The 12823-nt window shown below is 46.8% G+C and overlaps 1 protein-coding gene across 3 annotated transcripts in view; it reads left to right on the top strand.

Moving 5' to 3' along the window:
• The first annotated feature begins 338 nt into the window (after positions 1-338).
• Positions 339-12823, top strand: part of LOC137640261 (pseudouridylate synthase 1 homolog) — a 130905-nt gene continuing 118420 nt past the window's right edge. The window contains exons 1-2 of one of the 3 annotated variants that reach the window (XM_068372855.1): positions 339-403; positions 3616-3774. In XM_068372855.1, the coding sequence (XP_068228956.1) occupies positions 3726-3774 (49 nt within the window). In that variant the 5' untranslated portion in view covers positions 339-403; positions 3616-3725. The other 2 variants (XM_068372853.1, XM_068372854.1) reach the window with 2 other exon arrangements.

The following is a 12823-nucleotide window of genomic DNA, read 5'->3' as shown; positions in this document are numbered from 1 at the left end:
ATAGGCGATTCTACATATCTTCTGTTGATTGTTCTTAGAGTATATAGTAATGTTTGGGTAGTGGGACAATTATTTTTTTTTGTCAGCACAGTGTCTTATATTATAAGTAAAAAAACTAGAATGCAAAGAAATTCTTACTTAATTTTAATTTAGGTGCTCTTGGGAATTTGCACATTAGTGATTTTCTATGTATATCTTCAGTCTTATGATAATTTATACTACATTTATGGCAAATAAGACTTGCATTTTTCAGATACCATCATTTATATTTCATTTGTTTAAAAATTAAAAGTTCCAGTAACCAATATTGACCTAAGAATATTAAAGGAACCTTAAAAAATGTTGCAGATACAGTAGATACAACGTTGCAAATCTTATCAGAGATAATTTGCACATTTTATAGGTATTTCATATGTATTATATTTAATTATACTGTCATGGCTATTATTTAGTTTCAATGTAAGATTTCTATATTGATTATCACAAAATATTTTAGGCTCTGACCCCTCCTACGCATGGGCCATGGCTGTAAACATTGGTAGAGGACACTTGGGTAACTATACCGAACATAAAAGTTCTGTCGGTTTTTTCATAAATAACGATATTACCTTAAGTCAGTGTTTTTTTTCGTCTGATATTTTACCAATTAAAGTTGAGTCAGCCTGTTGATACATGAATTGGTTAGTCTAGGGGTGGTAAGTTTGACATAATAAACCATTCTAGGTTAGGTCGACCACTACGGTAGTTTGTAAAGTTATACTGTATTACAGATTCTCATTTCGAACAGTTTATTTTTTTTCATAGAAATAAGTAGTTTTTTCCCTAGGTTACATTGCCCTATAATACAGTACAATAATATCGGTGGTTTTAAGTTGCAGTAGAGCAATGTAAATTTCATTCATTGTTGCAGTAATTCTAGAGTATTTTGTTTATTATTAATTGGATTTGGCTAGACGTAGTCTAGAGGTAAGATGTACTGTACTGATGGAACTAAGGGGAGTTTGTGGATTTGCGGACAGGTCGCTTATGATACCTTATTTTCATCCTGCGGAAAAATTGTGCGGAATAAAAGTTGTTCAGCAAATCACGGAGCCTTTGTTTATCAGTGGCCAGTTCCTCCCTTGTGGATTAAAAATGGACATTAACTAATCTCAACTTTCCCCCCTAACCTAACCTACAAGCTGTGTCCTTACCTACTTTGCTAATGGGGGGGCCTAACGCCCCCCTTACACAGCTATAATCGGGGTTGTATGTATGATAGCGGCCATCTGTATGTATTATCATGCCTAATTTAGAATACAGCAGTGTAAGGGGAGTTGCAGGGGGGTGTTAACCCCCCTGTTAGGTAAGGACATGGCTTATAGGTTAGGTTAGGGGGGGAATGTTTAGGTTAGTTGATGTCTATTTTTAATGAAAACGTGAGGAACTGGCCTCTGTTATACAAAGGCTCCCCATAATTTAAGTTATCTGTAATCATATATGCAGGTGGGTGCTATCATACATACACCCCCAAATCTCGAAACCATGGAACATTGCATTACCGAATCGATTATACATAATTGAATTTGACGTCATAATTTTGTGAAACATAGAATGGAGCTCTTTTCCCAGATGCAGTAACGTCCCTGACTGGTGAACGCTAGACTGAGGTTTGAGTTCTGCTCAAACTCGTTAGTTTTTTTGGTCGCTGCAACCTCACCATCCTTGTGAGCTAAGGATGGGGGATTTGGGGAAGCCTATAGGTCTATTTGCTCAGTCATCAGCAGCCATTGCCTGGCCCTCCTTGGTCCTAGCTTGGGTGGAGAGAGGGTTTGGGCGCTGATTATATGTATATATGGTCAGTATCTAGGGCATTGTCCTGCTCGATAGGGCAATGGTTCTGTCCCTTGCCTCTGCCATTTATGAGTGGCCTATAAACACACTGCTCTGTCCTGCCATTCTAATATGTGAATGATGGAGGCAGTTGCAACTAAGGTATAGCCCTTTTTGATAAGTAACGACATTGTGATTTAATTCAAGTTGGGATGGTTTATCTGTGGCTGAGACAGCTTATTGGTTTCACTGGATTAAAGCACAATGTCAGAGGAAATAGGGTTGAAATTCCCAATTCCTGTGCCTCCGATTGGCATAGGTCTGCAAAACTACATTTGTACTGAACAGAGAACTCGAGACAGGGTTATCCTTTAACATTACCTTTTGCTTTGCAAGACCTATGTTGATTTATTAGGACAAGCTTACAGTCACTCTCAAAGGTATTCACTATTATTTTAAGGCTAGTGCATGTCTTTTTGTTTAAAGGTTTTAATTCACATGAATGGCAGGGGCAAGGGACAGTGGTATTGCTCTATCAAGCAGGATAACGCCCACAGAGACTGACCATATATACATATGATCAGTGCCCAAGCCCCTTCTCCACCCAAGCTAGGACCAAGAGGGGCCAGGCAATGGCTGTTGATGACTCGGCAGATAGACCTATAGGCTCCCTCAAACCCCCTTCCTTAGCTCACAAGGATGGTGAGGTTGCAGCATCCAAAGAAACTAACGAGTTTGAGCGGGACTCGAACCCCATTCTGGCGTTCACCATTCAGGGACGTTACCACATCAGCCATCACAACTTTGGTTTTACCTAGTTACAGCTCAGTCACATGATGAATAAATGTAGTGTTTCATGGTAATTCAGTTCAGGTAGGGGTCCCCAGTGAGTAACAGTGCCCTACGTTAAGTTGAACGATTGTAAGGTTTCGATATTTAAGATTGTAGAATCCTCTAGAACAAGTGCACATGAGTGGCTGGTGTTAACGAGAAGAAAAAAGCAAATTATGGTATTAAAAGAAAAGAAAATAAATATTACTTAAGGTTTTTTGCAGCATCCGTCCCTAGCTCCACCCGTTAGTTATCCTCCTACTTTACATCTCTTTCCGCATTTTCTCTTCCATCCAGCTGTCCAACCTCTTAACATTTACTTCATAATACAAACGATGGGTTTTCCTAAAGTTGCACCTTTGCACAGAATCGCCTCCCTAATCCAAGCTCTTTGGTCGTATGGGCCAAATCCATTTATCCCAAGTACAAGAGAAGCATTGGGAAAAATACATTATTCATGTATTTCATAAAAAAAGGAAAAATTAACTAGTACTAAAGGTGTATTGTGTAGGACCTTTTTAATTTTGATAGGTAAGATAACCAACAGGTAATTTCATAGTTGTTAATGTGCTTTTCACCTGTGTTAGGTTTTTATACCTAATTTGAACATAATGGAACTCAAGAACAATTGGGAAATTACTACATTATTTACATTTTATACTCTAATGTGAATTTTCAAGAAATGTTTTTATTTTTTTGCCAAAATCACCTTGTTCAAAACATTTCAAATTACATAAGGTTTACCTTTGGATTCCACAAGGGCTTACCAATGGGGGTCATTGTTCCTTACCTTACTTTGTATCTATATCTTTCACCCTACTGTGTATTTAGAACATATCTAACAACATCCCTATGGTATAAATTAGGTTATGAAGTTAGGCAAGTATAATTGTGGCAGCACAGTAGTGGAAACATTTACCGTTATCGTTGTAGTGTACGTATAGAAATGATAAACATTTTTTATTTTTCCAGTTCTCCCAAAATACAACTTCATAAACAAGGTTATATACCATTCATCAACCTGGCTACCAGTCACACAGTTTTGCATTTTTGGACTGCAGCAGCTGTTAACCTCAAACAGAATGGAAGCCAAATCAGATAGCAGTAGTGGAGCTCCACCTGAACAAGGAGGTAAGGTCCAACTCCAATTTCTTTTTCTATAGACTTTTTTTTTTTATTAGAGAATACAGTATCTATCTTCAAATAAGTTCTTATAATAACCTGTTGTAGACCTTATTAAGGATGTTGTTCAGATGGCGCTCGCGTCGGGGCGTGGGTGGTGTGGCGCTGGTGGGTTGGCTAGGGCCTTTGTATCGGCCCATCCCTTTGACGAAGGAATTAACTAAATGGAAGACAACCTGTGAATAGTGGATTTCACGCGCCTTTGCTTTATACACGACACCCAAAAGGTGCTCGCGCGAGGGTTGTAACCTTAGCATTCCATGCTTTTATCTTTCTCTGGTATAATTGGAAGGTTTTATCAGAAAAGGTATATAAGAAGGACTCTTTTCACCGGGCGCTACAGGTCTCTCCCCAGAAATAGATTTTTCCTTCGTCAAAATCCCTTTATTATGCATTTACAGGTTTAGGTTTTTGTCTTTAGCTATTGTTTGTGCAGTATCTATAATAATGATTGCTCTGAAGTCAGCCATGCTTATTGGTATCTACGCTCGTCTTGAAGCTATTCCAATAATAGAGGGTATCTCAGTTTGCTCATACAGTACTAATATCTAATACAGTATGAACTTTAGCCAGTGGTTTATGATGTAGCTTGCAGAATTAATATGTCTGTTTACATGTAGGTAATGATGTGAAAGTTAAGAACCTAATGACAAATGTATGCATTAGTTTGTTTTCCTATACTGTATATAGAACAAAGATTGCCTATGTTTTAGTTGCATCCTAAAAGGATTTTTGTTAACTGATAAAAGGGTAACATGTGTTATAAAAATACAGAAAGTCCTCAACTTACAAACTCAATAGTTTCCAAGAAGCTGTTTATTGTTAAATTTTGGTCTAGGGTAGGCTTCACCTATATTACCTACAATTTTCAGCTGCAAAAGTCAACAAATAGTCCAATTTCATATTGCAAATGTTGTCTTGCTTGTTGCATTAACTAATATAATATTTTATTATTACAGTATTTCAATAGGGACTTTAGATACAATGTCTGGGATTTATAATTTTTGTTAGATTTGTGTTTGTATCCCCGAATGTTTGTAAGTTGAAGACCTTCTACATTAACCCTTTTACCCCCAAAGGACGTACTGGTACTTTTCACAAAAGCCATCTCTTTACCCCCATGGACGTACCGGTACGTCCTAGCAAAAAAATGCTATAAATTTTTTTTGTTCCGTAACTGAAATACAAACCACGCTATTTACAAAGGGTTACCTTTTAGCGCAGCTGAAATGGCGAGCCATTAGAATTTAACGAGGGTGTATTACCCCCGCGCTAGTTAGCGGGGGGGTAGGGGAGTGGTAGCTAGCTACCCCTCCTCCCCCTCACACACAGGTGAATGCTCACTTTCACTTTTGGCTCGGACTGTGACAGACGTCTCTGTCTTGGTCCTCTCTTGGCAGCCATTGTTTGTTTTGTCTTTACTTAATCGCTTACTTTTCATTTACTCAATATATATGTAAACATGTTTTCACGTTTGTATATATATATATTTGAGTATAGAAATAAGTAAGTTTCCTTTTCAGATTTGTGTGTGTAGTGTACGATATCTACGTGGAGTCCTCGGCAGTTAGGCCACCACGGCGTAATTTTATGGGTGGCGATCGAGTTTGACTTATGTCTTTCTCTCTCTCTCTCTTGAGGTCGTTCACCCTTTTACTACGTGTTACTACGCCCTTGTAGCTTCCTTTCCGTGTGGGGGGGTTGCTTCGCCGTACGTTTGTCTCAATTAGTTATGAATCTAATTGTAGTTGTTTTTTGTTTTTCAGCTTGTAGAACGATTCCTTTCAGGGTTTTCGTTCTTTCTTTAGTGTTCATTCATTTTTAAATTACATAATTACATAGTTACATAATTATAATTGTTATAATTCTGTTTTGGTTACAGCTCTCCTTCCGTGAGTGTAAGTGGTTGTGAGGGCACGTGCCTGTTGTGTAATTCTTGTTTCCTTTCCCTCGGGATTCCTCTTCGGAGCCTTCCCGGGGGAATGAATGTGTACTAATATTATTTGTTTTATTTTTTTACAGTTACCAATCTAGTTCGTTTCTGTAATATGGCAACGGTGTGAGCTGTCTGGTTGAGTCCTGGGGATTCGGCTGTTGTTGCCTCCCCCCTTGTATTTTCGTCAGGGGCGTGTCTCCTTCTACTGGAAGTACTCCCGTGACGACGGACAGCTCTCCAGTTCATTTTAGAACTCTCAGGAGGCTTGCCTCCTTGGGCGGGTAACTTTCCTTCCGAGGGAAGTTTTTCCTGTCCAGGCTTGAGTTTTTACCCTTTTGGGGGGTTCTTCTCTTGCCTTTTTTTTCGTGCGACTATGCTCTTGGTGCTGAGCGGTCGCACCTGCAGTTTCGCTCAAGGGGCTGGGCAACTGCAGGAGCTCCTCTTCGGAGGATTGCTCCTTTTAGGTCACTGGCTGACCAGTCTCTTCTACGAAGTGTTTCTCTTTCGTTCGCGAGAGAGTACACTCATAGAGACTCCTCTTCGGAGGTTTCTTCTGTTGCTGTTGGCCTCCCTCGCCGCAAGGCCCACCGTCCGCCTCGTCGTAAGGGCCTCTCATCTCCCTATAAGGGTGCTTGAGGCGCCTTTTTGGATCTCCGTTTGCAGCCTACAACTCCTTTTTCTCGATCTTCCGCCTTGGTGCAGATGGACAGCAGTCTGATCTCGTCTTCCGACGGGCAACGGTCTTCCCGACGGACAACGGTCTTCCCGACGGACAGCGGTCTTCCGACGGACATCAGTCTCCCGGCGGACAACGATCCCTTCGGGGCAAAGGGTAGCCCCCACGGGGGTTCTTCCCTTGCGTGTCAGGGTTTCCCTGCGCGCCCTTCTGCTGTGTTCTCTCCTGCTCCTGCTCAGTGTTAGCGCACAGGCGCTCTTCTGCTCATCAGCGCTCTCCTGTTCGTCAGCGCTTTCAAGATGATCATTCCTGCGGTTCCTGTTACGCGCCCTGTGCGCCCACGTTCGCCCTCGCGATCTAGAACTTCGGCTCAGGTCGGGGTCAAGAACTCTTCTTCTATGCGCAGGCTTCCACGCGTAGCCTTCTGCTCGTCAGCGATCATCAGCTCGCCAGCGATCATCAGCTCGCCAGCGATCACCTGTCTCTCGGCGATCTCCGGATCGCCTGCGTGTGTTACAGCCGGCACGCCAACGTTCTCCAACACTTCTGAAGGAACATGGTTCGCCAGCTACTAGCTCACCTGCGCATGCTGATCGCCATCGCGCGACCCTCAACTGCGGATGCTGATCGCCATCGCGCGACCCTCAACTGCGGATGCTGATCGCCATCGCGCGACCCTCAACTGCGGATGCTGATCGCCATCGCGCGACCCTCAACTGCGGATGCTGATCGCCATCGCGCGACCCTCAACTGCGGATGCTGATCGCCATCGCGCGACCCTCAACTGCGGATGCTGATCGCCATCGCGCGACCCTCAACTGCGGATGCTGATCGCCATCGCGCGACCCTCAACTGCGGATGCTGATCGCCATCGCGCGACCCTCAACTGCGGATGCTGATCGCCATCGCGCGACCGCACACCTGCGGATGCTGATCACCATCGCGCGACCCTGCGCATGCTGATCACCATCGCGCGACCCTCAACTGCGGATGCTGTTCGCCATCGCGCGATCGCCCACCTGCAGATGCTGCTCGCCATCGCGCGACCGCCCACCTTCGCATGCTGATCGCCATCGCGCGACCCTGGCATGCTGATCACCATCGCGCGACACTGCGCATACTGATCACCATCGCGCGACCCGGCGCATGCTGATCACCATCGCGCGATCGCCCTCCTGCACATGCTGCTCGCGATCGCTCACCTTCGCATACTGCTCGCCAACGCACGATCGCTCACCTGCGCATGCTGCTCGACCATCGCGTCGGCATAACACAACGCGCCATCGCCAACGGATGGTGTTCCGTCGCGCGAACCTACAGTGTTTCTTCGCACAAACGTCGGCTTATTTCTTGCAGTAACCATTGCTCGTCTATGGGTTATCGCTCGCCGAACACCAGCTCTCGCCCTTCTTACCACGCTCGCCCTCCTTCTGCGCTCCTTCGCTCACTTTCGTTTGCGTTACCGCGCATGGGCGCTTCCACGTTCGCCCACGCGAAAATCTTTGAATTACCGTCGCGCGAGCTCCAGGGCGATTGCGACCACGATTTACAATGGGGTTTTCGCAGCATGGCCAGCCTGGCAAGTTCTTCTGGAGCGTATTTCCAGAACACGGCTTCACCCCGTAAACGCAGAGCATGGCACTTGCAAGAATAGGAGAAACTTAAGGGAGATCTGAGCAACACTCCTCTTTCCTGAACCTGGGTTAGCCCTTCCCCGTCATTCCCTGGAAGGATTTTTGGCGGGGTGGCTTTCCGTTCGAGATTTCTCCATCGGACAAGGGGTGACTGCTTACCCCTTCCTCTGGGAGCTTACCAGGTTCTTTCCCTCCTCGGTTATGGCCCGAGGTTTGGTTCAAGGAAGCTACAGGAAGATCAGGGGTACTTTCCTCCTCTCGAGCTCAGGCACCTTGGCCTTTCGTCGTTAAGTATCTAACTTGCGGACAAGCTCGATGTTGTACCATCTGGACGCGCTGACTGAGGGCTTCCTTCGGGTGTCTCATCTGTGGAGGTCGACGACCTCAGACACCCTTCCATCCTTGAGAAGAGTTTGTTTGTGCCCAAGGACAGAGACTTAGACAGCTGCTGTGCGGAGGAAATCGACTTCCGGTTTCACTCCTCCAAGGCGCTTTCTTCCAGACTCTGCAGGGCTCCAGCGCCCTTTTCTTTCAACCACGTTGGCCTAAGTTATCGGCTACGACAACTGGGACAAGGTGTCCAATTGCAGTTTCCTCCTGTCAGGAACAGATGGCACGGGAGACTCCCCCGGGGGGGGCATAGTCCTAAAAGGAGTTCACGAACTCTAGGATTGCAGGTTTTTCGCTGGGAGGATGCTTAAGGTTACTCATCTGAATGACAGCTTCCCGATGCCCATTCCCACACAATCTCTGTGAGTAGCCAAGGATATCGCGCCTGCCGTCTCTGTCAGCGAATTCAGTGTCTCTGAACCTCTATGCCATAGCGTCAGCAGAGTTGCCCGGTTGGGCAGAATGATCCATACCTTAGGCGAAGGTCTTCCTTAGGATCATCGACGGCTTCACCCCCGGCCCCCCTCAGTCGATCCTTTCTTGTAAGGAAGGATCTGAGAGGGGATGTCCGTAGTCGACCTCTCAGCCCTGATCAAGTTTGTCGAACAAACTTCGGCCAGCGTAGACCAGCAGAATCGATCAGACTGGTAACGAGGCGACAGGACTCCTTAAACCCTGGATCGGAAGGACGGGTACTTTCAGTTTCCATTCCATCCATCTTCCAGGGTGCTCGTCGAATTCAGCCTAGACTGCAAGTATTCCTGCTTATGATGCAGTGTGGCTATCCCGCCGTGGCATAGCAGGTTTGTTTCCCCAGAGAACTCTCCCTGCCTTCCTCTTGGCCGCTCAGGTGCAGGCTTCCGCCTCCTCTGCTGTTTGGAGGGCTGGTCAACTCCGGTAGGCTCGGGTTCGACCTTCTTCAGCGCCGGGACAAGCTTCCGGATGCTTACCATGAGTGTGGGCTCATGGTATTTTGCTTGGAGTCTTCTCTTCCTCTGCCTCAACATCTGGAGTATCTGGCCATGATATTGAGTCAACGGCCTTACCACGTTGGAAACCCCGCTTCTCGTCCGTCCAGCGAGGTTAAGCAACGTCGGTACTTGGATGGGTGACCACCTGGGGACGCCAGATTCTGTTACCACATCCTCCGAGCCTTCCTTTCGGTTGACTGTGGCAAGACTGAGGAGAGTCGCAGTACCTGTTCTCAGTCAAGCAGAGCTTTCAGCCCTACCTTGGAACGTTTCCTAGTTCTCCTTTCCTCATTGACCCGTCTATAGTCCGAACGGTCGCCTCAGGATAAGTTCCATGTGGGGCGATCCAAGTTCCGGTGGCTTCAGGCAATGTTTAACCGGACTTCCTGGCCCCTATGGGACCAGCGGAACTATTAGACCTGCAATGGGTGTTGACCTAGGGAGCCTCTTGATGGTAGTGGATATTCTCGTCCTTTCCCCACATTCTTGATGCGGTTCTCGGACTCGTCAAAGGAAAGGGGGGGGGCATGTTCCGGTCCAGGCCTATGGTCAAGACCTGAAGGATACCTCTCCATCATTCAGGCAGGCTTAGGGGCCTTAGTCTGGCCCCTCTACAGATCCTACAGCTCCTTACGAGTCGCCCCGTGCGCGTCGACTTCAGGATTCTGGCGTATTCTAACCAGCAGGGGACGTATTTTCACACCTTCACATCTTGCAGTAGAGATACCGGGATGATTGAGATTCTCTCAATACCACCATCGGCTCTCTCATTCCAGGCAGGGGAATGTTCTCTCAGACTATCCGAGCAGAGCCTCGTAGAGAGAGTGTACCTGGGGGTCTTTGACCTTGGGTAACCAGCAAGTACTGGTCTGGGGGACCTGATCGCGACAGCTTGGAACCTCAAGCTTCCGTTATTCTTCCCCCCAGTCTCAGACCCCGAGATTCTGGCAAGATGCATTCCGGTGATGGTGGGACAACTTCGACGCCTGCGTCTTCCCTCCTTTTTGTCTGTGGACAATGGGTCTCAACAAGACCAGGTTGTCTGTCAACCTTTCAATGGGAGAGCTCCACTGGGACTATGCGCAGAACGGTTTCTGGACCCTCTGCTTCCCCTGACGGAACTCCCGGGAGAGCTTCTCCCACGGCGCAGACTACTCAAGCAACCACACTGTGACATCTCTCCCGAACCGGGGCGTCGCTTCGGCTTCATGCCTGGAGACACTACGCCTCCTCCTCAAGAAGAGACAACCCGCTACAGTCGCGGTACGGAGGTCGCGTCATCTGCGATAGTCATCCACAGGGGTCTCCCAGCAAAGTGAAGAGTCTAAGGTGGTTGGTGCCGTGGGAGATATACCTCTTCCCTTGAGGCCTCTTCTCCAGCAATAACGGTCTTATTGCCTTTCGGCGGGAGGAAACTCCTTTCCGCTCTCGGCAATGAAGCCTGTCGCTCAGCCTTTCCCTGACCTTCAGGCTTAAAGGAATAACTTTTTCCTGCCCGCTGGATCTATCCTCGCTCATGCGAAGCTACGATCGTCCCTGCCCTAGTCGGAGGAAGACCTCCAACTTGGAGCATGGCTCGGACTTTTAGTCCTTTAAGAGATCTTCTCAAGACCCTTTACGACAGGCCTCGGATTGTATTCCGCCTTGGGTCTCCTGCTCACTCTGGCCACGGCCAGTGTGTAAGCAATCTTCTTGGTCTCTTACGACTCCCCCCTTTCTAAGGAAGAGGGGAAGGCAACATTCAGGCTCGCTCCCTGAGTTGTTGGCTAGACTCAGAATCTGGGGGTCCCGGCCCTTCCGTCCGATTCATTCAAGATTTTGAGTCTCCATTCTGTATCTGATGTCCCAAGACCTTCTCTTTCTTGCCAGTAAAGGAATCGAGAGGTTAGCGCTGGGAACAGCTGCAGTTTGTCCTCAGTTGCAGCCGATTTGGGAGCACAAGGAGGACATGGGGGAGAGTCACCAGTATACCTCTTCAGCCCCGGACTCAAGGACATTCATCTCGACCTGCTCTCCAGACCCTCCCCCGTCACGTCGCCCTACAGCACGATGTTGGATACATCGCAACGTCCCTCGCCTTCGAGTAATACTACTCTGTGACGCAGGTGCTACAAGCTGGAGTCTGGAAGCGTCTAATGACCTTCGCAGCCCGCTTCCTGCAGGGCGTAACCCACAGGAGTCCTCGATACGTTTTCTATCGCTCTGTGGTGGCTACACAACAGCTGGTCTAACCTCAGGCTCCTTTTTGGACAGGTAGGCAGAAGGTTGAGGGCATTGTTATCAGGTTTTAGTCTGCATGAACGAAAGAAGTACGTCTGGCCCTTACTTCTTTCTTCATCATCCCCTCTACGGGGAAGCAGCATCCTGGTCTCTGCATAGCTGACCTCGAACCTCTGCAGGTAAACCATGCTTCCTTGTGTTCCGAGTATTGAGTCAATACTGTCGCGTCCCCCATACCTGACGAGGTGGTATAGTGGGAACGTCCTATACCCAGAGTTCCTTCTGGAACTCCAGGTCAACTGCCTAGGACGGGTCACACTTCTTCTCTTCACACACTCAAGCTTACGTAGGCCACATGGTTCCTTGCGGAGCAAGGAACTTGTGAGGTGCAGGGACTCCTTTTCTCGAGTGAGACTCACTCGGATTCTGAGTCCCCGGGTAAAGCCAAAGCCAGTATGGCTGGGGACTTTCCACCCTACCTAAGGGGTAAGTCACCCTTTGTAAATAGCGTGGTTTGTATTTCCGGTTACGGAACAAATGACAAATTCGAAGATAATTTGTATTTTTCCTAACCCTACAAACCTTAGCTATTTACACATATTTGCCCGCCAGCCCTGTCCCCCAAGAACAAGTCCTACCTCTAAGTGAAAGTGAGCATTCACCTGTGCTGTGAGGGGGAGGAGGGGTAGCTAGCTACCACTCCCCCTACCCCCTCCGCTAACTAGCGCGGGGGTAATACACCCTCGATTAAATTCTAATGGCTCGCCATTTCAGCTGCGCTAAAAGGTAACCCTTTGTAAATAGCTAAGGTTTGTATGGTTAGGGAAAAATACAAATTATCTTCGAATTTGTCATTTTTTCATATTTTTGAAAATATTTTTGAGAAAATTCAGGCATTTTCCAAGAGAATGAGACCAACCTGACCTCTCTATGACAAAAATCAAGGCTGATTAGAGCAATTAAAAAAATATATACTGCAAAATGTGCTGGAAAAAAATAACCCCCTGGGGGTTAAGGGTTGGAAATTTCCAAATTGCGCTGGGGGTAAAAGGGTTAAAGGTCTTATTAATTTGCCATCTGTTGCAGTTTCATTACAGTTAATAGGTTTTTACATCATGATAGCCACAATAAGTGAATGTTACTTCCGTATTTGCATACACAAGTAACCTTT

This window comes from Palaemon carinicauda, chromosome 4 (assembly GCF_036898095.1).
Source record: "Palaemon carinicauda isolate YSFRI2023 chromosome 4, ASM3689809v2, whole genome shotgun sequence".
NCBI classification, from domain to species: domain Eukaryota; kingdom Metazoa; phylum Arthropoda; class Malacostraca; order Decapoda; family Palaemonidae; genus Palaemon; species Palaemon carinicauda.
Note: the sequence above shows the minus strand (reverse complement) of the source record. Positions and strands in the feature narration are given on the sequence as shown.